Source organism: Panthera leo, chromosome D1 (assembly GCF_018350215.1).
Source record: "Panthera leo isolate Ple1 chromosome D1, P.leo_Ple1_pat1.1, whole genome shotgun sequence".
NCBI classification, from domain to species: domain Eukaryota; kingdom Metazoa; phylum Chordata; class Mammalia; order Carnivora; family Felidae; genus Panthera; species Panthera leo.
In genome coordinates, this window is record NC_056688.1 from 5,823,875 (window position 1) to 5,850,001 (window position 26,127).

The 26,127-nt window shown below is 41.5% G+C and overlaps 1 protein-coding gene and 1 long non-coding RNA gene across 5 annotated transcripts in view; one reads left to right on the forward strand and one right to left on the reverse strand.

The window, feature by feature from the left end:
* GUCY1A2 (guanylate cyclase 1 soluble subunit alpha 2) overlaps positions 1–26,127 on the reverse strand; it is a 321,468-nt gene that overhangs the window by 284,427 nt on the left and 10,914 nt on the right. The window contains exon 2 of the mRNA XM_042904735.1: positions 6,375–6,436. Coding sequence (XP_042760669.1) covers positions 6,375–6,436 — 62 coding nt within the window. The remainder of the gene's footprint in view (positions 1–6,374; positions 6,437–26,127) is intronic.
* On the forward strand, positions 965–24,519 carry LOC122199579. 4 transcript variants are annotated; one of them, XR_006193573.1, is made up of 4 exons: positions 965–1,160; positions 2,315–2,609; positions 23,950–24,155; positions 24,356–24,519. It is a non-coding gene; the product is annotated as an uncharacterized LOC122199579 (long non-coding RNA). The 4 variants fall into 4 exon arrangements; XR_006193572.1 differs by having other exon boundaries at positions 23,950–24,519; XR_006193574.1 differs by lacking the exons at positions 23,950–24,155; positions 24,356–24,519 and adding an exon at positions 7,187–7,462.

Genomic DNA, 26,127 nt, shown 5'->3' on the forward strand with positions numbered 1-26,127 from the left:
ACTCAGGGCTTGAACTCAGGAACTGTGAGATCATGACCTGAACTGAAATCATGCGTAGATTGCTTAACACACTGGGCCACCCACCCACGAGAAAAGATAATAGCTTTTATCTAACATTGTGTTTATCCATTCACATATTCTTTGTAAATGTATGAAAAGGAAGCTATATCACTTTTTAGATAAAATGACGGATAGCCACAAAATCTAATCATGACAGCCTAAGTAATAACATTAAGGTTTGTGTCCCAGAATATCCAGGGTTCACCTACTTCTAATGTTCTATGGAAATTATCCTAGTTTATTAATCCCTATTCGACTGTCAAAAGAAAAAAGAAGGTTGGCAATACAAAACAAACATGAGGCCCGCAGTGATAAAGGGAATGAGAGAATTTAATTTTAGATGACTATAGGAAAAGTTGTCCCAAATAATAAAAGAGCTTGGCAGTGGCTTCACCCGCGATATTAGCACAATGATGCTTCTTCTGGCAAAAAAGGCTCGAAATGAGTGGCAGTGTTCTGAATATACATTTCTTCAGGCTTCAGCTTTTAAAATATGTAACGATTGAACATTCCGTCTCAGGAAGATGGATCATCGCGTGTTTTCCAATCATGGGTTTAAAGAACTCTGTCTGCACCATCGTGGTAATCCACTTTGGTGAGCTATAGACCAGGGGGAGTCATGAAGCACAAACGTGAGGACAGTCTGGGAGTGGCACTCTGGACGTCAGTATGTTGTTACCAGTTTAAAAATGAGAAAACTGAGGCCCGTTTTTGTTACCTAATGTGCCCTAAAGCATTCAAAGGCAGAATCAGACTTTAAATCTAGGAAACCTGGTATGTGGTAGGTCTCCTCCCAAAGCATTTTCTCATCCCTCTGCTCAGAGACCAGGAGGGACACAACATAATGGCAACAATGACATCAGGGGGAGAAAGTCATCATAAAGCAGACTTTCCTCAATCTGGGGTGCCTTTCAATTCTGACAGTGATGCCGGCCTATCCCCTACTTACCCCCTCTGGCTCTGATTGTTCCTTCCACCACACTGTCCAAGAAGCGAGTCCAGCCCCTAGAAGCTGGAGTTACAGAAAGACTAACACAAAGATGTACACTCAGTGCCCCTTTTCCTCATATTGAGGGAAGAAGACTGTGCTGTATGGACAGGTGAGTGTGCTTGTGCAGAGTTTATATAAAAAAATTTAAAAATAAACTTACCACAAACTCAGCCTGACACACAGTAGTAGAACATTAAACATAAAGGAGAAACTAAGCAAATAAATCAGTAAAATTTATGATATGCAGGAAAGGCTCTTGGATACTACAATTGTAATGGAACCTGGAGATTATTTCTACCCCTCATTTTAAGCCCCCTTCCAAGCATAATCTACTCTTTTATCCACTAGACACATACTTCTATGTATATACCTCCAGGGAGCAACTTTCTCATTTATTCACACTTCCCCAAGCCCCCAAAAAAACATGTTAGTCCCTCCTATGTACCAAGCAATTATAAAGGCATAGAAATATAAAAGAAAGTAATTTAGATAAATAAACAAGATAACATCAGCTATGATAAATTGTATGAAAAGGAATACCAGAGAGGAATAGAATACAAAATATCTGGGTTGGAGATGTAAGGAGGGGATGGAGGGCTTCTCTAGATTGGGCGGCCATGGGATGTTTTTCTGAAGATAACGATGTTTAAAAAGAGACCTGAACATTTAAAAAAAAAAAAAAAAGTAATCCATGTACCTATCTGGGGACAGGCCATTTCAGGAAAGTGGGATGGTATGTGCAAAGGTCCTGAGGCTAAGCAGGAGTTGAGAAGCCCACAGACGCCCGGCAGGGAGGGCGGGGAGTGACAAGGGGGAGTGGAAGAAGATGGAATCAGAGAGGTAAGCAGAGCCCAGATCACAGGCAAAGTTCAGATTTTACTCTATCACAGGAAGCCATTAAATGGTGTAAAGCAAGGATTTCACAGTGTGATAGCTGGCCCAGCAGCGTCAGCAGAATTATCTGGAAACTCATTAGAAACTCCCCACGAGTGCATGGGACACACGGGGTCAGAGTCCTGCAGGTGAGGTCCAGCCCCCTGGGTTTTAACAAGCCCGCAGGTGATTCTGATGCACCTTAACAAGTGAGAACCATTGGGCTGAAATGAGAAAGGGACATAATCTAATCTGATTAGTCACCTTTCTGTGGTGGACACAACGTTGAGGCACAAGACTAAGTGTCCAGACCAGAAGCCGCCACGGCAACAGTGGGGATGCAGAGGCTTTTCCACACGGCATGAATCATTTTCACCCTCCTTTTTCCAGCCCGAATGGTCTCTGTGAATAACTGTGTGAACCAGAGAATGGACAAGCTGAGGACTAGAACAAATTTTTGAAGATGAAGTTCCTGGGGCACAGAGAGGCTGTCTCCCTGACAGAGGCTCGCGAGCTCCTCCCTTCCGTCCTCCATCTGTGTGAGCCTTTCAACAGCTGCTCCCTGCATTCATGTCTCCATCTCGGAGACTAAAAAAGCCTCAGAGAGTTTCTGTGAACTACTTGCAAGAATTCATCAAGGACCAGCAGGCAGTCCTGAAGTTCTGATAAATAAAGCAGGTCCAAGGTCAGTTTTAAAGGATAAGAAAGGGAGGCTGGGAGGCCTGTGGTTAGAGGGGACTTAAGAAATTCACAACAGAAGGGCTGGGACCCTTCTGGACATGGATGGAGCTAGAAAGTTATGCTAAGTGAAATCAGTCAGAGAAAGACAGATACCATATCATGCCACTCATATGTGGGATTTAAGAAACAAAACATATGAGCAAAAGGAAAAAAAAAGAGAGACAAACCAAGAAACAGACTCTTGACTACAGAGAATACACTGACACACTGGTGGTCCCCCAAGGGGAGGTGGGTGGGGGATGAATGAAACAGGTGAAGGGTGCACTTGTGATGAGCACAGGGTGATATATGTAGAATAACCATATTCTACACCTGAAGCTAACATAACACTGTATGTTAACTGCACTGCAATTACAATTTTGAAAAAAAGAAACCCCAGGAGGGCTAGCTTATGCTCCTTACCATTCATCCCGATTCATCCTCCCAACTCAAGGCTCCTTAAAGCTGAATTACTTCAAGACAAACCTTGGGCAAAGCCCTATTTCAGAGATTTGGAAAACCATCGCTCTCCCAACCTCACCCTCTGCCGGAAACATGTAAACTAATACTCAGCAATTTTTACCAATTGCCTGAAATCCCTTTAACTGGAAGAAACACACTCCTTTTCAGTTAGAGATAAAAAGCCTTTAATTGTGTCTTTGAAAGAAGTACAACAGGCAGGTGTGAATACTGAATTCAAATGTTAGTCATAATAGATGCTCTCCTTTTTCACTATTACAGAGAAATAGGAAGAAAGAGAGACAGATGGGTGGGGACACTGGGGCCAAGGGAAGAGGGAAGACAAAGTCAAGAAAGGCCAATGTCACAATACTGCCACCAACATCTCTCTGTTCGCGTGCCCACGAATAAAGGCAGCGGGCACTGGTACTTCCAAGTCCTCAGAAGGCAGCCCCCACTCAGGTGAAAATGTGTTAACGGGTCTCTTTGGAGACAGCTGGACATCAGGATGCCTCTTTATCGGAGTCACATGCACGGTTTTCCTTACACTGTCTCTAAGAAACAGAACTACCAAAGACTATTTGGAGGCCAAGAATCACCACAGGCTATGTCTACAAGGAAAGAGGGAGCAGGAGAGTTGAGGCAATGGCTGAGATAAAAGAGAACGCCCTCTTACTAATGGAAAAAAGAATTTTCTCCTGAATACGGTAACATAGTCTAGGTAACTACTCTGATCACAGTTACAAGATTCCTGCTCCAATCTGCCCTGAGGACATAAGTTCAGTTCACAAATGAGCCTTTCATCAGTTACCATTTCATTTCAAAAGAGAGGGCATTTGTAATTCCAGGAAATGATTTGTTTTTTGGTTACTGGTATTGTGTTTAAAATATTAAAAATACTCATTGCCAAGTAGTATTCCATTGTGTATATAAACCACACCTTCTTTGTCCATTCATCACTTGATGGACATTTAGGCTCTTTCCATAATTTGGGCATTGTTGAATGTGCCGCTATAAACATTGGGGTACAAGTGCCCCTATGCATCAGCACTCCTGTATCCCTGGTGTAAATTCCTAGCAGTGCTATTGTTGGGTCATAGGGTAGGTCTATTTTTAATTTTTTGAGGAACCTCACACTGTTTTCCAGAGCGGCTGCACCAGTTTGCATTCCCACCAACAGTGCAAGGGGGTTCCCCTTTCTCCACATCCTCGCCAGCATCTATAGTCTCCTGATTTGTTCATTTTAGCCACTCTGACTGGCGTAAGGTGATATCTCAGTGTGGTTTTGAATGAAATATGGCCTTTTGTAGCAACGTGGATGGAACTGGAGTGTGATGCTAAGTGAAATAAGTCATACAGAGAAAGATACCATATGTTTTCACTCTTATGTGGATCCTGAGAAACTTAGCAGAAGACCATGGGGGAGGGGAAGGAAAAAAAAAAGGGAGAGAGGGAGCCAAACCATAAGAGACTCTTAGAAACTGAGAATAAACTGAGGGTTGATGGGGGGTGGAAGGGAGGGGAAAGTGGGTGATGGGCATTGAGCCGGGCACCTGTTGGGATGAGCACTGGGTGTTGTATGGAAACCAATTTGACAATAAATTTCATTAAATAAATAAATAAATAAATAAATAAAATAGGTGCCTGGGTGGCTCAGTCGGTTAGGTGACCAACTTTGGCTCAGGTCATGATCTCACGGTTCATGGGTTTGAGCCCTGTGTCAGAATCTGTGCTGACAACTCAGAGCCTGGAGCCTCCTTTGGATGCTCCCTCTCTCTCTCTGCCCCTTTCCCGCTCGCGCACACACTCTCTCTCTCCCTCTCAAAAACAAACAAACTTTAAAAAAAATTTTAATAAAATAAAATTTAAAAAATAATAATGACACTAAACACAAGAGCAAACAGGTTGTAGTGCTCACCACACACAAGAAACTGTGCCAAGTATATTGACTAATTTGATCCAAATACCACACTTTGGAAGCAGCAAATCCAATGAGAGTGATTAAGTTTTATTTTAGAATATGTGGGGAGAGATTAATTTGACATCATTTGCCTCCATTAGGGTAAACCATTTAAAGTCACTAATGGCCTCAAACTAAAAGCCATCTCATGAGTTTAAATAATATGCTTCTCCTAGTACCACAGTTTTGAGGACTCATGTGACAAAGTTTCAAAGCAATTCCCTCTGAAATGACAATTAACATAATTATCCAGCACTTAAAGTATATGGCATTGTACTAGGTACGGAGATTATGTTTCCACTAAATCTTCTTTTCTTCTGTTTTGGTTTAAAAAAATAATCACAGTGTAGCCTACTAGCCACAAATATAGTCTCGATCCCCAGGGCAATGACTACTGGCCCCAAATGTTAAATGATGCTTGATGGCCTTTCAAAAGGTACTAGGATTTGAATCTTAGCTCCTCAAAAGTGCTCACAATCTTACACAAATAAATGATGGCAGCTCAGAGAAATTAACTATGTGAATTACAAATATGCACTGCCTCTCATGTCAATGACTTCAACTTCTTCATTATAAGGTAGTCTGCATCAGAAAGTGAATTGAGGCTTCTGTATTTCCAATTGCTTTCTGCCATAGCCAGTCGTAAGTATACCTTACACTTATCTGGAGCTTTCTATTTACAGAATACTCCCACTGAAATTATCTCATTTACCCACGGCATCTAATCTTCAATTAGCTGTTACCATCGTCATCCTCCCTTACAAAACAGATTAAAGTAACTTTAAACTTCTATGTGCTGGTGAGGGCTGGAGTTCCTGTTCCTTGATTTTGTCTTCTTACATTACACCATATCCCAACGATGTCAAGAAAAGAAAGATTAAAGACAAATATGGAACGTGGAACTAACTAAACTAACTAAAGCAATACCTCTCCTTGAACTGTATTAGGCTTGTAATGACTCTGAGTCGACTTTCCTAAAGGATTCTAAAATCCCATTTAAAGCCTCTCAGTTGGTACCATTAAACCTGACTGTATTATGAAGGCACAATTAGGAGATTCGGTGGAGAAGATGGAAAGAACACAAGAAGAAGAAAAGTTGAAAAGGAAAGGCAATACCAAAAGGGAATTTCATTTAAAAGGATTAAACAAAAATAAAGCAAAGGAAGTCAATCCAGGGGTCCCAAGGAATCTCTGCCCCACAGCCACTGGTAAAGACTGACTTGGGTGGCAGGAAAGCGCATGCTCAACAGCTGTGTTTGAGTAATTATCTTTAATTTTCCCCAAATAATGACCAAAATCTATTTTACTTACCCAATAACTTGGTGCTCATAATACTGCAATGTCCTCTGGAGAGTCTGTTGTATCGTCTGAGGCTGGAGAAGAAGAAGAAAAATAAAAATATATTATCAGCAAATCAGTGCCTTTCCCCTTCTGAGCATCAGAGGCAGATATGGGGCTTCTGATTTATCTTCTACCAGTTTTCACTTTGTAATATTAACCCATTATGCATTTTGCCATGTATTTTCTCCAGAGGAACTAATATGAGGCACTCAGCAATTACCCCGAATTTCCCAGCGTTTCAAGGGTGATAGCATTTCCTAGCCATATTTTTTCCAATTCTTTTGCACCAGCCCTTAGGTTCAATATTTATTGTGGTTGTCTACAACAAACCGAGGCCTTGAGGGCAGTGGAGGGGAGGCGGACTCAAGAAACAAGGGCCATGCCCAGATCAAGCCTCACCTCCTCAAGGACCCAAGAGATTTCAAGCAAGGATGCTGAGGCCTCCAAGAGGGGCCACAGGTGCTCTGGGCAACAAAATGGGGTCTGCAGCAAACACATAAGTAGTTCCCAGCCGAATCATATAATCCTTGCCTCTCTGGGAGAGCTGAAGATAGTTTCTTACTCCCAGGTCAACAAATTTTTCTTAGACTTATTTAGGCAACAGGGCCTGGGCTTGGAGTTTCTGACCCAGGTAGCCACAAAGTTCCCTGAACATAGATTTTATTAAGAAATTGGGGTAAGAACCAAATCAGAAATTAATTTTTGGAGGAATCAGCCTCCAAGTGTGCAAGGAAATGGGTACAGGGCAAATGCCTTCAACAGCTGTTTTTCATATACACCAGGTGAAGAAGATGAACAGGAAGCCTCAATCTGGCACTGATGTTTCTTCTCTTTGGGACGGAATCAAAGCACAGTAGATAGAATGTGCCCAAGCAAGAAAAATCACTCCTGAATCGAGAAGCAATGGAGCTGTTGAGAAATCTAAAGAAGCAGCAGACACAAAAATCCCAGTGCACAAGAAAAGTGTGCTTTAAAAACTCAACCCACGGCCAAGCTAAACCAAGTCATTATCAGTCACTGGCCGGGTACCCCTGGGAGCTGGGCCTCTTGCACTGGCTTGGAAGCTTGTGAGCTAAGATAACTTTCTCTTTGGCAACATGCCCTAAAAGCAGTGACTATGCACACAGGGATTACCCTTCCAATAACCTCTGGTCACAAAACGTGGAACAGAACGCAGGAACTAGAGTGCATAGGGCCAGTTAAGACCAGAATGACCTCATTTGTACAAAAGGGCATTTTTTCCCTGCACCAGGAATTTCCCAGTTATTAAAAAGCACATGTTTGTGACAGGAGTTAAGCCTTTTAAAGAGCTTTTTTTCTTTTGTGAAACCATTACTTTTTTTTCCCCCAGCAGGAGTTAAATTTATAGTTTCCAAATACATTAAAAGGGAAACGTTCTCTGGGAATATCCGACAGAGCTCCAATGCCAGAAAGCATTTATATACTTCCTGTCGCTCACCAGAGCTGCTAGGCACGTTCTGATGGTCTAAACTCCAAACACAGCAGGTGACTACAGACTATCTCCTCATCATCAGCAAGCCAAAGCTGACTTCAGCACAGAACATCTCATCACCATGGATTCATAGAGTCCTCTTCAGAGTTTGCCTGATTGCTCACCCAATGGCTCTTATCGGTGAGAGATGTCTTCACGTAATCTCGGGGTCTCTCTTGACCTGAATAAAAAAGCCACGTGTGGGCCAAAGCCGTCCACGGGGGTGACTTCTGCCTTGAGAGTCATAGGGTCCATTCTTAGTCCACGTACGTCAGCAATGCCGGTCAGTATATTAATGGGAAAAACAGGGGCTTTGAAGATATGCAGACCTTCTCTCCTCCTCTAAGAATACACCTCCATACCTGACCCCGACTCAAGAGGTCATCCAACATTCTATAGGCCAAGATCCCATTCTTCTTACCTGTATCTGCTCCTTCCTTTCAGAAGGAATTTAGAAACATGATTTTAGAACACAGGGTTTAATATCAAAGTGAGTTCAAAAATCCACTCAAAAGCCACGTGACCTTGGGCAGTTTACTTAAGCTCTCTAAGATTCCTCATGTGTACATTATTTTTATGGAGATTAATTGAAATAAAGCAAAGTCTCTGGTGCACAGTAGATACATAATGATAGTTATGACGATACTCAGCTATAAAACATGGCTTCTACCCTCAAGAGTCTCATAATCTAGTGGAGGAGCACAGGATTTAAGTCAGACCGCCCAGCCCACAAGTGTAATGTTTGGAGATCCTTACCACCTAAAAATTCAATACAGCTCCTACTACTGTTAATCATAAGAGGGTGCTGATTCCAGTAGACAAAGGAAACAACAGAAAAATGGCAGTTTCATTTCCAATGAAAACTTCAGATGAGTCCAGAGATGGTCATACAAGCAGAATTCTGAAAATTAAGATTGAGGATAGTCCTAGAAAGCAGGCTTACAAGTGGGAAGGACACTGAAGCCCCATAGTTGGAATCAAGACCTGAGGCCTTAAGCTTTACAAGGAATAAGAAACCACGAACCTCCTTCCTAGGACGCAAAGAATGGGCAACAGGAGAACTAGGTGGCCTAATCATTTTATAGCCAAATGCTGAAGGATCTGAGAGACAAGGGTGGGGAAAAAGATGAAATCCAGTATTCCTATCATGAAAACAACAAAGAGGTCTATGATTCTTCTGTGCTTACCCCAAGCTAAGATAGAGATAGTGACCTCTCATTGTTCCTGTTCAACCCCAAGAAGCAATGGCTAAAAACATATAGTTGGAGACACAAGGCAGCCATCTGGGTCCTGCACACGGATCGTCTGGGGCAGACAGAAGGCACTCAAAGGCTGCCATCACATGGCCACAATATCTCCTTCATCTCCTGTCTCATGAACAGCTTCACTCTGCTTGGCCAGCAGTACTGACCCCTGCACACTAAATGTTATGCTCACTTAAGGTCATGGGATCCAAATATCCAGCCATGAAACAGTCCCAACAGAGCCAGAGAAGTGGTCCCCGAGGAGTGGGAGGAAGCAGTTCCCAGAAGCTGGCCCTGCAGAGGCTGCAACGCAGTCCCTGCCATGGACATCTGCATCAGATGGATCTAGGGATCAGGTAGGAGGCAGGGAAGCAAGACATGAGTGTGTGTGCCCATGAAACACACTCGTCATCATATAAAGCACATGCTCACCTCGATTTTACAGATCAAGAAGTTGAGGCTCAGATTGGTTAAGTAAAGAACCCAAGATCACAAAGGTAGGAAGTGAATAAGCCACTAAAAGCCAAGACTGGCTTCAAAGTGTACCCCTCTTTCTACAAGATGCCTTGAGGGTCCCTCTCATCTTTAACATTCTGGGATTTCTATATTGTTTGCTAATATTGACAGCACTTCATCCTTCCAAAAACAAACAAAACTTCATAGCTAATTTTTGTTTTTTAATGTTTATTTATTTTTGAGAGAGTGAGAGAGACAGAGACAGAGACAGAGCATGAGTGGCGGAGGGGCAGAGAGAGGCATAGGCAGAATAGAAAGCTGGCTCTAGGCTCTGAGCTGTCAGCACAGAGTCTGACAGGGGGCTCAAACTCACAAACCGTGAGACCATGACCTGAGCCGAGGTAGGACACTTAACCACCTGAGCCGCCCAGGTGACCTTGATAATTTTAAAACAAGCTTCTCATTTCTGCTTTACGGCACACACCCATAGGCTACAGAATTAATGGAAACCCTAGGCCCTCCTTTAAAGAAATATCTGTAAACAGCCATGTCATTTTATTTACTTAAATATGAGGAAATTACATATCAATGTCAGCAATTAAATGATAGAGATATACATTTAATTACTAACTCTCTAGGCCAGTGGTTTTCTATTCTGTCTGTACATTAAAATCACCTTGGGGAGCTCTTAAAAAATACCAATGCCTGAGTTCCACCTCCAAATTTTCCAATTCAACTGGTCTGAGAGACCCAGTTGCTTCTAATGTGCAGTCATGGGTTGTAAACCTTTCGTTTAAGGTATAAACATGATGATCAAGACCAATAATACTCTATGAACCTTACCTGAACTGAGTAAGTCTACGTTAATGAGAACAGATTCTTTATTCAAATATCAAGAGAAGTAAGCTTCTGGGAGGTGTTCATACGTAACTGCCAAGTTCAACACAGTTCCATTTATTAACTGTCACTAATGGCTGATAATTAAAGTGAATTTCTTACATAAACAAAGCGCTATATTGCTTGAGGCATACATAAAGGATGTTTAAAATTTTCATATAACTCAGTCCCAGGCACTTATGTCAGCAATGCTGGGACACATACATACAACATAGCAGCTAGTATGACACTCCCTCTATGAGAGGCACTGCTGTAAGCTCCCTGCACACGAACTCCCTTGTTCGTCACATCAACAGCATGACGTAGACATGGGTGTTATTATTTTACAGATAAGAGAACTGAGACACACAAAATTGGAGCTGCCTATGTCACACAGGTAAAAAGAGGCAAAACCCGTACTGAAGAGTAGGTAATCTGCTCCAGAGTCCAGGCACAAAGGCTCCAACCTACACTGCACATTACACTTAAGACTTTGGATCTGGTTGTACACTTTACAGTTCACGTTTTGTAACGCGTGCCGTGCCAGCGGATATTCCACCAGTCACAGGGGCCTCCAGGGAAACAGTCAGGCTGGTGTTATTGTCACCATTTGACTGAAAAAGAACCAAAGTTAGAGATGTTACAAGTCCTCTTTTGCAAACAGAGCATCTCTCCCCTTAGAAAGTGTTTCCAGTAAGAAAGAATTTTTTTAATGTCAACGCACAATTAAAGAATCACATGGATTCAAATTGCTTCTTGAAAACACATTTAAAATTCTTGACACCAAACCTGTATAGACAAAGAAAGACATAGGCAAAATCAGGAATAAAGTCTTGCCTTGGACACACGTTTCCACTCCTCCTCTCTCAACTCTTTGTCCTCCTCTGGCTCACCCCTTCCTTACACCCTGGGCATCTAATATCTTCAGCTGCATTCTGATAGGCTCAATCGCTACCATCATCATGTAAACTCCCTAAACAGGTCTCCAGTAATCATCATTGCATAATCTACTTCCTTTTCTCATCAAAATTTTAAATACCTTTAGTGTTCTTATCTCAGGTGGTGCTCAGAAGGAGTCATACCTCCATTTCCTCAAAAACTTAATCCCTGGTCCTAAGGTAGAGGAAGATAAAAAAGGAGCTTCCCTACATTATAAAATATGGTCTGAACCACAAACAGTGGAATTGTGGTAAATAGGCTTATCAGTGAGAGACAAACTGGGGGCAGAGACCACTTCTCATCCTCTAAATCACACCACAGGGACCTCCATGTTCTCCACAAGATTATTTCATGTACTAGGACATGATATGCCAAATTCTTTTATTTAACATGACCAAAATCATAATGTGAGATACCCTATCTTTACGGCTAAGCCTATAGACGCCAACGGACCAAATGATATGATTGGTATTAATAAAACTAGTCAAAACAATAAGTCAAAACAATAAGTCACTTCCAACAACCAGCTTAACTGCTTCTGAAAGATATGTGATTGCAGTATTCATCAATCTTGCTAAATATGAAGACAAAATATTCACTTTCCCAGCCTCTGACTAAACTTACTACATATAAACCAAAAAAAAAAAAAGAGAGAGAGAGAGAGAGAGCAAGAGAGAGAGAGAAAATAGATGGCAAATTAAATATAGAACTTTGAGTCAGGACCTCTGTATTTCAAGCCCAGCTGTGCTACTGACCTTTTTATAAAATTAGCCAACATCTCTTCACCTGGGAGTAGGAAACCTTGGGGAAAAAGATGCTTCCATTTTCCCATCTGAAAAACACTTGCAAGAAGTTCCTAGTTCTCAGGGTCATTTGAAGTAAAGCATTGCAAAGTTAAGCACTTGAAAACAGAGGGTTGGATCAGACCGGAGATTCAACCATCTCTTGGGAAGCTCGGCAGTACCATTTCAAGTGAATGACACCAGTAATTTGCTAAACAAAACTGTGGTAGTCCAGGTAATTAATCACAAAAAGCAAAAGTGGTAAGTGTGCTAAAAGAAAAAAAAATAAAGCTACGAATGCATTAGAAGGTAGACTTCTCCCCGTACTGGTTGAAGATCTGCATGATTTCATCCAGTCTCCATTTTATTCTCCTTGTGAACACAAGTACACACCTGAATGACCCCATGAGAGCTTAGGGTGGAGGCTGACATGATGCTAATTGACCCATACAGGGATTCAAACTGATCACCTTGGCCTTATTAGAGATATGCTCTAATTAGCAAAGCACAGTGGTTACCATCATTGTAATTATTGATTGTAACTGAATATACTTACCCCCTAATCAACAGTATAATTAAGTCTTCCTATACAAAGTATGTTTCCTTTCCAAGCATTTCCCTCTGTTATTTTAATGCCCTTCCAAATATACCCATTGAGTTCCAATTTAATACAAGACCTAATATCAACAATACCAACTTAAGCTGGAAGCACTCGTTCCTTAAACTGAAAGAGATCCAAGAGGTGATTTATTTAGTCCTATCCTTCCTTCCGGCAAGAATACATTTAAGTTATCCAAGAATTTTGGATGTTTTCAACAAACTCTGGAGAATAACAACACCACTTTAAGTTTGTAAAACACTTCACAGCTTACCAATCACTTTCTTTTTTCATCTCATTAGACATTCACAACAACCTTGTGAGTCTCCGATGTAATTATCCACGTTGTACAGATGCAAACACTGAGATCCAGAGAGGTCAAAGTGCTTTGCCTCAGCTACCCAGAGGGAAAGAGCCACCAATAGGACAAGGACTTGGGTCTCCTACGATTTTTCTCCCACAAGCTGCTTTCACTCTGTTGAGTATTGAAATATCCTTCCATGTATCTAACTGAAATCCCTAATTTCCTTTTATTCATTTTTGATGGCTTTGAAAACAAGGTGGTAAAATCGTTTCCCAAAATTCATAAATGCTGTTATTGTTATTTTAATAGTTCTGGTGTGGTCGTTAACTTCTGAATTGGGAAGCTTTAGGAGAAACGTGCTTCACTGGGCACCATCGTGGCCAACTTGGCTGTCCGAATAAAAATGCTGTCCGAATAAAAATGTTGAGACAGGACGGTACTGGTTCTAGACACCTTCTCGGGGCAATGGATCACGCTGCACTACAAACCTTTAGAGGATATGGCTCCAGTCCTGAACCCTCCAACCAAAAAGCATCCCACAGATGGTGCAAGGCTGACTCAGTCTACGAAGAGAAATAATGCTAAGTTTTCCTGATTAAACACCGTAGTTACGTGGAGCAACTCATTTACTCCTCACAGAAACCCTAGAAGAAGTATTATGCTACTTCATAAATGTGAAAACTAATCCCAGACAAGTTAAAAAACATGCCCAAAGTCACGTAGGTACTAAGTGTCTGTCTCCTTTACATGTGACTGCCTCCAAACGGCCAAGCTTTTAATCTGTTTTTCTAAACTGAAACACATTCTTCAATCTTCAAGGCAGAAAAGGTTACAGTTGAAAGGAATTAACTCTTGAGGCACCTGGGTGGCTCAGTCGGTTAAGCATCCGTCTTTGGCTCAAGTCATGATCTCATGGCTTATGAGTTCGAGCCCCACGTTGGGCTCTGTACTGACAGCTCAGAGCCTGGAGCCTGCTTCAGATTCTGTGTCTCCCTCTCTCTGCCTTCCCTCCCTTACTCACGCTCTGTCTCTCTCTTTCTCAAAAATAACCATTAAAAAAATTTAATAAATAAATAATAAAAAGAAAGGAATTAACTCTTGGCTAGATTGTGATTTTGAATACAGCATTTTATTTTTCTGAACTTCAGCTTCCTTTTTTATAAAACAGAAATTTCTAGCATAGCTACTTCTCAGGGTTGTTACAAGGTCAAAATGAAATTAAAGTACAAAATATGATACATATGTGTTATATGATGATTCCATAAAAAAAAAAATCTCTTGATGAGGAGGTAGTCAAAAAATTGTTAAATTGAACTAAACTGACCATGTCTAACATCTAGGACTGTTGCCAGACATGCCTCACAGCCCAAAGATGCCAATTAGATGCTGCAAAGCTAATTGGTATCATTTCAACTCCTGAATATGCTACTGGAGAGCAATGGCCCTCGTGTCAGGAAATCATTTGTAGCCCCTTACTTTCCTTTGCAGCCTGCACTTGGGCATTCCCAAAGAATTCTCTATTGTTTCTAGTACTTGGGAGCCACAGCAAGGGGTTTTCCCAACAGGAGCCTGGAGATGAGGGAAGTAGGATTTCCTGACAGTTAAATTACAAAATTAACCCACAAAACGGGGAAATGTTTTGTCAACTCCAAATGCATCAGCTTCAAAGATAATTTGTAAATGGGTGACGGAGATTTATCTCCAATCATCCAGCCCAAAGTACAGCTCCAGGCAAAATGGGCCACTGAGCAACAGATACAACAAAGGTCAAGAGGATGCAAACAGGGCATGGGGATGGAAGGTGAGGTTAACAGAGAGCAACCCACAGGGCAGAGAAGGAAGGGGAACAGTTTATGAAACATTACATCTAACACCGTTCAAGGTATACTGCCCTCCGTCACATGGAGAAAGATTATTCCTAAACAAAAAAGTGCCCAACCACCTTAACCAGAGGGATTCTTATCAACAGCCATGGAGCATCAGGTCTCATTAGCAAGATGGAACCCAATAGCTCCTTAAACCGGATTGAATCATTCGGCTTGAAATTTCATTTTGCTTTGACTCCAAGTGGATTAAAGCAAACTTTAAAAATTTTTTTTTTGTTAATGTTTATTTTTGAGAGACAGAAAGACACAGAGACAGAGCACAAGAGGGGGAGGGGCAGAGAGAGAGGGAGACACAGAATTCGAAGCGGGCTCCAGGCTCTGAGCCGTCAGCACAGAGCGCAACATGGAGTTCGAACCCACAAACCGTGAGATCGCGGCCTGAGCCGAAGTCAGACGCTTAACCGACTGAGCCACCCAGACGCCACTAAAGCAAACTTTTAATTATGACTTGGCTCATCATGTAGCCTGAACAGGTAAGAAATGTGCTGACCACACAGACTTCAGGTAATGAGCCTCACTTCACACTTACTGCTCACTGTCAATAAGTAAATTGTCATGCAGATGCCACAACTAGAGTGACACAGGTGTTTTGTTCAGTCAGTCAGAGGCTGAAGGTCTGATGGCTTCAGGATACTGAGTAGAACAGGTCCCTGCAGTTTAAAAGTCTCGGTTGCTGAAACATGGACAACCGTCCAAATCCCACCCAGGGTCCTGCCCAGCTCTGCTGCTCCCACCTCTCTTGGAAGATAAAACTCAACAAGGGCCTAAATATAGTCCTGTCTAGTGTTAACTACAATCTGATGATCCAGACAGATAGAAGCGTGCTTACTAGGCAGATAATGGCGCCTACGTCATCAGTGTTTATGATGCATCACGTTCCTAGGCTGAGCCACGGAATAATCACACTTCATTCTGGAAAAAACATGCAGGCAAAGAGAACGCTAACCCTGCATGACGTGAAAAGCCTTACTTTCTTTCATTCGACTCTATGTGAGCCCATTTTTTTACTCTAGGGATCACTCCATTATTACACTGTTTCCCCACTCCTTCCCACAAAGTATTTAATTACACCAAGATCTGTGTATGTCTGGGTATGCACAATTATACGCAACGTATGAGGAGAAATATAAACCCTCGCTTACATAACTATTTCTATGATAATCATGACTTCTTTTGCATTCAGAAATCAAACCACAAGTAACATCACTGCTCTTCCCAGACTGCGGCGGAAGCTAAACTACTGGCAGTGATGATGGCTTTTGTCAGTCTGTTCAGAGCTGCCTTGCCTACGGGAGCCCAGAGCGCACAGACATGACAGTGGACAGGCAAACTAGGTCAGCCCGGAGGCAGAGCCCTGATGAAGAAAGAGTCCTTGTGGTTTCTAACACCGGTCGATTTGGGACTCCAAGCACAGTCAGGAAGTGCGCAACTGGCAAGGAAGGGTCAGGTTCAGGAAAACCAACAGGAAATTGCGACCAGCCATCCCTCAGCGAGTCACACTCAGGAAACATGTGAGAGACGAAACAGGGAGTCTACACGGTATGTGGAGGATGAAACAATTCATGGCCGCGTAGACAGATGTCCACACCATGATGGCAAGAGCTAGGGCTACACACAGGAGGCTGGACACTAAAATGCAGGTGGTTGCTGGCATCTTCACTTTGGGCAAGTTACTGCTCTTCTCTGAGCTTTGGTTTCCTCTTCCTTAAACTGGAGTTAATACTAATCGTGGTCCTGCCTACGTCATACATGTCCTGCACGAAACATGCCTTGTAAACTCCAATGATGGCACTCACTGCTAGTGGCTTTTCTGGATGGAAAGTGTGGGTCAGCACATCATTCCCTCACAGTCCTGAAGGGGGTTAAATTAAGAAGGGGAAAAAAAAAATGTCACTAAGGCTTTGTGTTCTTGAGTGCTAAAAAAAAAAAAAAAATACAGTCAGCAAAAGCCCTTGATTTTTCAAACTCCTCTTCAAATCGGCTTACACTAAAAACTAATCAAAATAAGCCATTTATCACCTAAAATGGCCATGATAATAAGAATTGCTGTGGTCATTTTAGATGGATTCCAACAAAAGCCATTGAAGTTTGCTCACATTAGAACCAAACTTTTAACTATGTGGTAATTCTTAGCCATTTGCTTGCCTCATTACCTAATGGAAAATTAGTAACTGGGAAAAGGGGCGGGGTAAAAGGATGTGAGTAAGAAAGGGATACTGGGAAAAGCTGCCTACAGAAGAGGAGAAATGTTTCTGGTGCAGTATTATTTTTTCACATCCTTCCTAGAATACTACATGAGTTTTAAATACCTTACTCTGCCATCCAGCTTTACAAATGTCATTCAAATGTGGATCCACACAAGTCACATGTACACATTTACACCAAACAACAGAGAATTATAATGAAATGATGCTTGGGAACAAGATCTTGATGGGATATCATCCAGTGCTTTCCAGCTTTAAAAACAATTTAATTTCCTTGCACGTACAAGGGCTCTTAACTGGAGTTTCCAAGGCAAACCCAGTGCAAGGGCATCCATAATTGGCACAATACATATTAACCCATAATTTATTCATTTCAGTAGCCAAATCTCCAGAATCTCTGAGCATTATAAAACATAAGGACAACATCAGTCCTGTGAGCTTTATTTCAAATGAACCCTGAAGTAGCAGTAACAGCTCTTTAAAAAACACATAATAGTTTATGATACAAAATTAATAAGTATAACAGCATATAATCAAAGTTTTATATAGATGTATATATATATTATATATAATCTCCTGTATATTACATATTATCCCATATTATACTTCCTATGTTATATATATCCCATCATATACGTGTGTGTATATATATATATATATATATACACATATATATATACATATTTATATATATACTTGATACCTACAGACCAAGGAATATATATTATCCCATATTATATCTCCCATATATTATATATACACACATAGTTGATTCCTACAGACCAAGAACATTAGATAGTTTACTGCAGTTCCAGAGGGCTCTAGAAGGCGGCCTGAGAAGCAGCGAGATATACCCACTTCTATAGCCATCAATGTATGTCGGAGCTTTGTGGGAACCGACACCAAGTTTGATTTCAGGATTTTAGGAGCACCAAGAGAACTATCTTCATGCCATCCATTCCCAGTCCTCCCCGGCCAAAACTTACTTTCCACTCCTTTAAGGTTCTTAAAATCAAGAGAGGTACTTTTCAACCAAGAATTTAACGTAAGTCCAATTTGTCTGATGGGAGAGACTCATGGCAGATTTTTGCGGCATGAGGTTTTGATAATAGAGAAAGAGTGACAGCAGTGAGAAAGAGAGTGAGAGAGAGAAAAGAGAGAGAGAGAGAGAACAGGGACAACCAGAAGTAACTGTCCCCTGCTTCACAATTTTTTTTCAACCTTAAGTCATAGCATATGAGAGTTTAACATCAAGGCAGAAACTTTGATACTCTTAACGTAAAGCATACATGATATACCCTTGCTTTCATTCCTGTTAGTGACTCTGGAAGAACAAAATAATAAACTTTGTTATTTTAGGTTTTTAAGATGTTTCCAGGCAGGCGTATCTTGATTTGATTTATAAATCACAGAAAGTAGCTGAATACCTTATTTAATGGCCAAGAACCATTGGTCAGATCTTATTTTCAGATTCACATTTTTAGCCTCGTATGTTATAGTTCTACAATGGTAACATTTTTATTGACCCGTACTTGAAAGTGTCTTACTCAATTTTTCTTTGAAAAATTATTATGTGTCTTGGAGTGACTTGTAGTAAAATCCTTTTTCCAATTATATACCCGATGGAATTGGTAATTTCTGTCATTACTGTCATCATGAATGCTATTAAGACAATTTATCCCACTGCTATAATCAAAATAATTGGATATCTGTGTTAACTAGATATCTGAGACCTAGATTTTTCTCAATAGTCAAGAATGCAAGGCTAATGGTGGAAACTTACACTTACAATTTAACTTAGTATTTGATTTCCTCCAACTTCCCCCTACCCCCATCCCGAGAATGTAGTTGAATAAGGAATGAACTGACCAAGTGCTTCAAATACCAGCAGGCAGCAGCCTCATATACCAGACTTACACAGTTAGGTCCTTGAGAGCTGAGGGTGCCAACCATTCTCCTTCAGCACAAAGGCTGGGTTCATACTTTGCAAACAAACTCTTAGAGAAAGAATTTCATTCAGAACAAAAGGAAAGACTGGTTTTCTTTGAAATGTGTTTATAATGGCAGTAAGTTTACACAAGAGGGAGAGAGGGGGAAAAAAGGAGACTTTCTAGCTTGCAAACACTGTCAGGTCCACAAAGTGCTTATTGATCGCTATTATCAGGAGGAAACAATAAACCTCTCTTCTCCAGCATCCACACCAGAAACTCCCTCCTATGTGTCTGAAGCTTCAGATGGAATCACAATAGTCAGGAGCTACAATTTACTCTTTCCCCCAATCTTTGTTCCATTTCCATTACAACACAGTTACTTCATCATTATCACTCCTTGTCATAAACGCCTTTAGAGGCAGATTCTTTTGTTAAGGAGATAAAAGACATTTTCACTACTCGTGGCAAATTATTAAAGAAACACAATGATAGTAATTATACCTACTCCAGATTCCTACTGAGTGGCATTTTTTAATTCAGAATCCAAAGACAGAGTCCTTTTCTTTCTGCCCTGCATGATCAACAGTAGATAGAAAGATACATGCATACATACACACATGAATGACAAATACGTCGATAAATAGGTAAATATCAAAAATGCTATTAAAATAAACTCATGTTTATATATGTACATACCATGATGAAAACGCAGTTTGTAATAATCTCTGAACCCTTTCCTCAGTGAAAAACAAATAAAGAAATAAATTCCTTAAGTTAAAAATCAAATATTTCCTGACACAACTTTTGAAAATGAAGACATCTCCAGGCACCTGGGTTGTTCAGTCAGTTAAGCGTCTGACTCTTGATTTCAGCTCAGGTCATGATCTCACAGTTCGGGTGATGGAGCCCCACATCAGGCTCTGCACTGACAGCACAGAGCCTGCTTGGGATTCTCTCTCTCCCCCCTCTCTGTCCCCTCCCTGCTTGCTCTCTCTCTCTCTCTCAAAATAAGTAAATAAAAACTTTTATAAAAAAGAAAATCAAGACACCTCTTATACACAAATTAAACCAATCACACATGAATATGTGAAATAAGAAGACAGAGTGACCCTGCACTGGGAGAATCTGGTCAACAGGCATTTTTAAACAAGACACTTTTTCTTTCGTTGAGATCTCCATAAGGTTACGAATTAGGATGACAGGCTTCTCACCAGGGCAGCAGCAGATTCTCCTTAAATGTGCTGTTGGGGTGATGTGAGTTTTTCTTCCAAGAGTTTTTGCTTTCCCTCGGGAAGACTTTACACAAGAAATAGGTTGGAAGAAAGATAAAATCTTTTTCATGCTTTAATCCTGAAATGTTTGCAACAGAATCATAAGAAAAAATGGGGTCGGAAAGGGGGGATTGTAATTTTTCCCATGTAAATATGACATAGCCAATTTTGGGCACAGAAAAAGCCAACAACAGGTATCTGTTTAATGAACTGGAGTTGAATTTTTTTTTAAATATGGTTTGATCACATACCAAAAACTTATTTCTTCCTCCTTGTACATGATGTAAATTGAGTGGTATAGATTACAAGAGTATTTAAGGAAAACCCAACACTTTGGTTTTCAACTCTGCATATTTACTAGCACCATTTTCTTCTCCATAGATCTTGTGTTTTGGCTCATGACACAATAAAGTCAAGCATGCACAGTGGGCATATAGTAAACATATTATGAAAGAATAAAAATAGTAGGACAAAATAATTTCTTAAATCTATATATTATGTTTTATTTTGTTTTGTTTATTGTTACCAATTTTAACCCTAAAGTACATTAGTATTTATCAATTCATTTTTTTCTCACAACATTTGTATGGTATAGTGAAAATAAATATTCTTATATTTACTCTAAATTTATTCATTTGACAAATATTTGTTGACCAGCTACTTTGTGCCAGACCCTGGAAAACCTGGGATTTGGCAGTATATAAAAGAGACAAAAATCCTTGCTTGTTGAAATTGAGCAAAATTTATCTAGAAAAGGAAAAGGAGAGGGCCAATGAGCTATATTTGATTGTGTATGCCCTGACTGGCCTTATCTGACCTTACACACCTCCTTTCAACTGTGTGAAACGCATTCAATATAACAACAAAGTACAGTCCCATGCACTTGGCCCCTAATCCCTGGAGAGTTCCTTCCATTAGGGACCTTTCCATCAGGGTCAAAAAGAGCTCTAACTCTAAACAAAGTCATATCAGACATGGCAAGGGTAAGAACAGGGGTTATATATATAAAATATATATCTCAAATTACCTTTAAAACTGAAAGAGAGCACACTCATACAAGCACAAATCAAAAAAATAGTTCCCGCCACATGTTATTAGGCTTACCAAATTCTATCTTTAGAAGGATAAAAAAAAAAAAATCTGAAGTGTTCACAGTGATAAAAACAATCTAAAAATTATATGCAGTATAATATACAAATGAAAACATGTACTTCCTGGGGCACCTTGGTGGCTCATTCCGTTAAGCATCCAACTTTGGCTCAAATCATGATCTCGCAGTTTGTGAGTTCGAGGCCCACATCAAGCTCTGTGCTGACGGCTCAGAGCCTGGAGCCTGCTTCAGATTCTGTCTCTCCCTCTCTCTCTGCCTTTCCCCTGCTCATGTGTGCTCTCTCTCTCTGTCTCTCTTAAAAATAAACATTAAAAAAAATTTTTAAACGTACTTCCTGATTTGAGTATAAAATTTCTGAAGGATGCATTAGTGACATTTCTGGCCTCAACTGATATCCCATGGTCAGTGCAGCTACCACAGTTGAACTAGATCTTGGGAACCGCAAATAGCACAAGTTAAACGTAACACTCATTAGGTATACAAAATTATTGGCCGATCACAGAGTTATAAAATCAGGATGAGATCATAATAAAACAGGTGTAAATAAAACCAAACTTTGCCAGCTGCCTTTGCATCACACCCCTAGTGCACCATGTTACTTTCCCCTTGGGCAGAGAGAAAATATCCTCATGCTTGGCCAAGGGACTCAAGACTGTCTCTAGATCAATCCCATTTTTTCTGAAGCCTATTTATCTCATCCATCTCCAACTTTTTTTGACTGTTACCTTCAAACACTAGTCTCCACTTCTTTAATAAACTTTTATTTGGCCTCACAGGCCCTGTCAGCTCTTTCTCGCTTTTTACTTTTATTGCCAAATGTCTCGGGTGATAAATTGATGCGTATGATATCCTTTGTTTACTCACCACACATTCCCTCTGTAAATAGGTTTCTATCTCCGAAGCAGGTTTGACATCACTTTCCTAAGGCCCCCAGCCGCTTCATTCACACTGAGCACCACCCTTAAATTCCTGTCATTTCACAAATGGTCATTTCACAAATGTCAACCACCGCAGCCCTTGCTCTCAGATGCTCCCAGCCACCTCCCACCCCCACAGGCAGACAAACAAAACAGCACCCCGGCACCTACATTCTTCAGCTTCTCTTAGTATGCTAGTCTCAATGCTCTCTTAGGATTTTTGTCTCTCTCTCTTTCACTCAGAGAGCTCATCAGTTTTCAAGATATTAGCTACTACGTCCACAGGCTCTTGTCAAAACCCAATCCCAAATCTCTATTTATTGGGTACATTGCCTGCAACGTGACAGGCACTGACTGTGCTGAGGCTGGTGATCCAGCAATACCAAGCCCTGAAAGAATGCACATGGCTCAGCCAACCATTTGCACCTAAATTCAAAACATCCACTGCTTTGGATTTTCTCCTTCTCTCTGCCCTTCCCCTGCTCGTTCTTTCTCTCTCTCTCTCTGAAAAATAAACATTAAAAATTTTCTTAAAAAAGGGGGCACCTGGGTGGCTCAGTTGGCTGAGCGTCTAACTTCAGCTCAGGTCATGATCTCATGGTCCGTGAATTCGAGGCCCACATCCGGCTCTGGCTGACAGCTCAGAACCTGGAGGCTGCTTCACATTCTGTGTCTCTTTATCTCTGCCCTTCGCCTGCTTGCTCTCTCTCTCTCTCTCTCTCTCTCTTTCCCTCAAAAATAAATAAGCATTAAAAAAAATTTTTTAATCCAAGTGCAAACAAGGTTATCGTTATATTTCTCCCACATGCCATCTCCCCATTACTACCTGTGTCTATCACTGTTTTCAAATGCAGGCACAGGCTGGGCTCCCTGGGAAGCACACTCTGAGAAGATCAGCATGTACAAAGCTTATTAGGGGGTATTCTTGGGATCAATACCCATGGAACAGCACAGAAGGAGGCAGAACAAGAGGAAAGGAGGAGATGGAGGGTGATGCAGTCTCAGGGGAGGCCTCAGTTTACCCTACATGAAGATGTCCCTTCAGAGTTGGCTAAATGAGGGCAAGAAGATCAAGGCTTCATAGCTTCATGCTCACTAGTTACTGGAAGGGGGCAAGACCTTGGACAAGGCGGCTCTTTTCAGTCTGGGCAATGCATCCAAGGTACTGACAATGGAGGGTGAGAATTCGCATCATGGCTAGCATCCAGGGGAATAAGTCCTTCATTTCTAAAGGGGCATCTAGACACTGCATCACAATGTCCACCATGCGCACTGAGGCTCAAAATATACCACAGGGTGGAAGGAATACAACGCTTGGAGCTAAACACACCAAAATTCTAATCTCTTCTCTATCAGTAAGGAATTGTGATCCTAGGCAAGTTGCTCAACTTCTCTGAATCTCTGATAAGATTATTTTTAAAAGTCACAGACACAAATGGGGAAACATTTAAATGCCTTACACAGGTTAATTGCCTTCTTCCCCCCTCTAAGTTGGTGGTGTTGTTGTTTAGAACTCTGCTCTTTCTTTCCCAAGTGCTGTGACTTCTTCCAAAATGACACTTGCTCATCGAGTCAGTGAGGATGCACCGAGCGCCACGTGCCAGCCAGGCCTGCTCTGGGCACAGCGAACACCGTCGTGTGCACCCAGACAACGCCGCCTCTGCCCTGGAGGAGCCGGAAGTACAGCAGGAAGACGGAGAACACACAGGAAGACAAGCAGATAAAGAGTAACTTGTGATGGTGAGGGCTGTGATGGCAGTAAACAGCCAGGTGACAGGGGCTGGGTGACAAAGGGCTGCCTGCTGCTGAGGCTGAAACCTCCTGAGAGCAGAAGGCTGAGCGAAAACAAAATGCCTGCCCGATGCTTCAGTGAGGCTCGATGTTACACTAAGTAGCCCCTTTCCTGTCTCTTCTGCAAACCTTCCCTCCTCCTTCCTTAGCCCTTTCTTTCAGGAACCAGCGCCACCCTAAAAACACGACAAAGGCAGCACATACGCACTCCCTGTCCCGAAACCCATGAGGTCCTGTATCTCCCGCTAAATCCCCCAGCTCCTTCCTCTCGGTGGGCTTGCAGTTTGAAGACCTAGGCCTCCTGCAGCCTCTTTTGTCCCCCAAAGCAATAAAGCTATTGATCCTGTTTATCCCCAGACTCTGTCTTCACATAGAGGTGGGTTTTCCACAACAAGGTGTCATTGAGCTGGAACGTGAAAACCAAGAAAGGCTCAGTCACGTGGACAACTGGAGCCAGGGGGCATTTCTGACCTGGGGATTAGGACCAAAGTCCAGAGGCAAGATGGTCCTTGCCTGGAATGTTCAGGGAGCTACTGTAGAACCGTGAGTGTAGGTTAGACCTCACGAGGTGAGGTCAGAAAGGTAGGCTTTCCCTGTCATGTAGACCATGGTAAGGTAGCACTCCCTATTACTGTTAGGAGTAGCTCATTAAATACAATGCGCACAGCACTTAGCACGACGCCTGAGGCATGATGAGGGCTTGATAAATCAACACCATTGTTATTACTATCAGTCATTATTGTTGCAGTTTCAAATGGTCTTTTGCATACAAACCCTTTTTTTGTCCCTATATCCCCAGTATCATGCCAAATAAAGAAAAGTTGGGGTAAGACGAAGGGGAAAGACAGAAGGAGGGGTAGAAGCAGCTGTCATGTACATTACTCAGTAATTTTTTTAAGGTGGTTTTATGGTTTTTAAATCCAAAAGGACCACATCCCATTTCTGTCTGAATGTCCTACTTCAGTCATGTTGCTTCAGGCACATGGTGCGCGTGCTGAATGAATCACTGAATGCTCATTTGCTAAATAAATGCTCTATGAATGAATGAAAATGAGAGGTAGGGGAATGCACAAATGAACAAGAGACCAGAATCATATGTGGTTTTTAGATTTCTAGGACAGAACTTCTGGAAGTGTTCATAACCCTGAAAGGTTGCATGCCCAGAAAATGGTGGAAATGTTTCCCATAAAAAGCACAAGAAGGCTGAACAAGATACCCCTCTAACAAAGGGGAGCACCTACAGGTTTTGCCAAAACTTGTGGCTGGAGGGGAAGGAAGGTTATCAGGAGATGTGATTAACAATATGCCGATTGGTAAAATGGCCGTCAGGAAGGGGTTGGATAGAGGCAGCAACACGGATTATTTACCGGATTCAAAATACTATGCTGTCATTACACTTCTGATTTTCATAATCCTATAAATTATTACCTTCATCTTATCAGCACCAGGCTCGAACCCACGGAGCTAACCATCCACTCATCACCTTCATTTTATACACAAGAAACTGAGCCCCAAAGAGGCTTAGCCAAGAACACACAAAATAATGGCCAGAGTCAGTGATTGACCCCACAGCCTGGTCTCTTCCCAGAGTGCAGGGAGCAAAAGAATCTGAACCAATGCCGTGGTCCTCAAAAAATCAGCATAGCAGCACAATGAAGTAATCCATAATAGTTAAACACAACGTCTTCAATTCACCATCCACATTTCATTACATATTTACACTTAAGTAAGAGATTCGTATTATCATATATGATTTCAGAGATGGGGAAAGAGAGACAGGAGTTATTTCCCCAAAGTCAAATTAAAACAACAAAAATCAGAATGCAGCATGTATTGAATTGTAGCTTCTGCACAAACACACAAACATACACACATACACACACAGGCATTTTTCAAGAAAACAAGGCACACACATGCACAT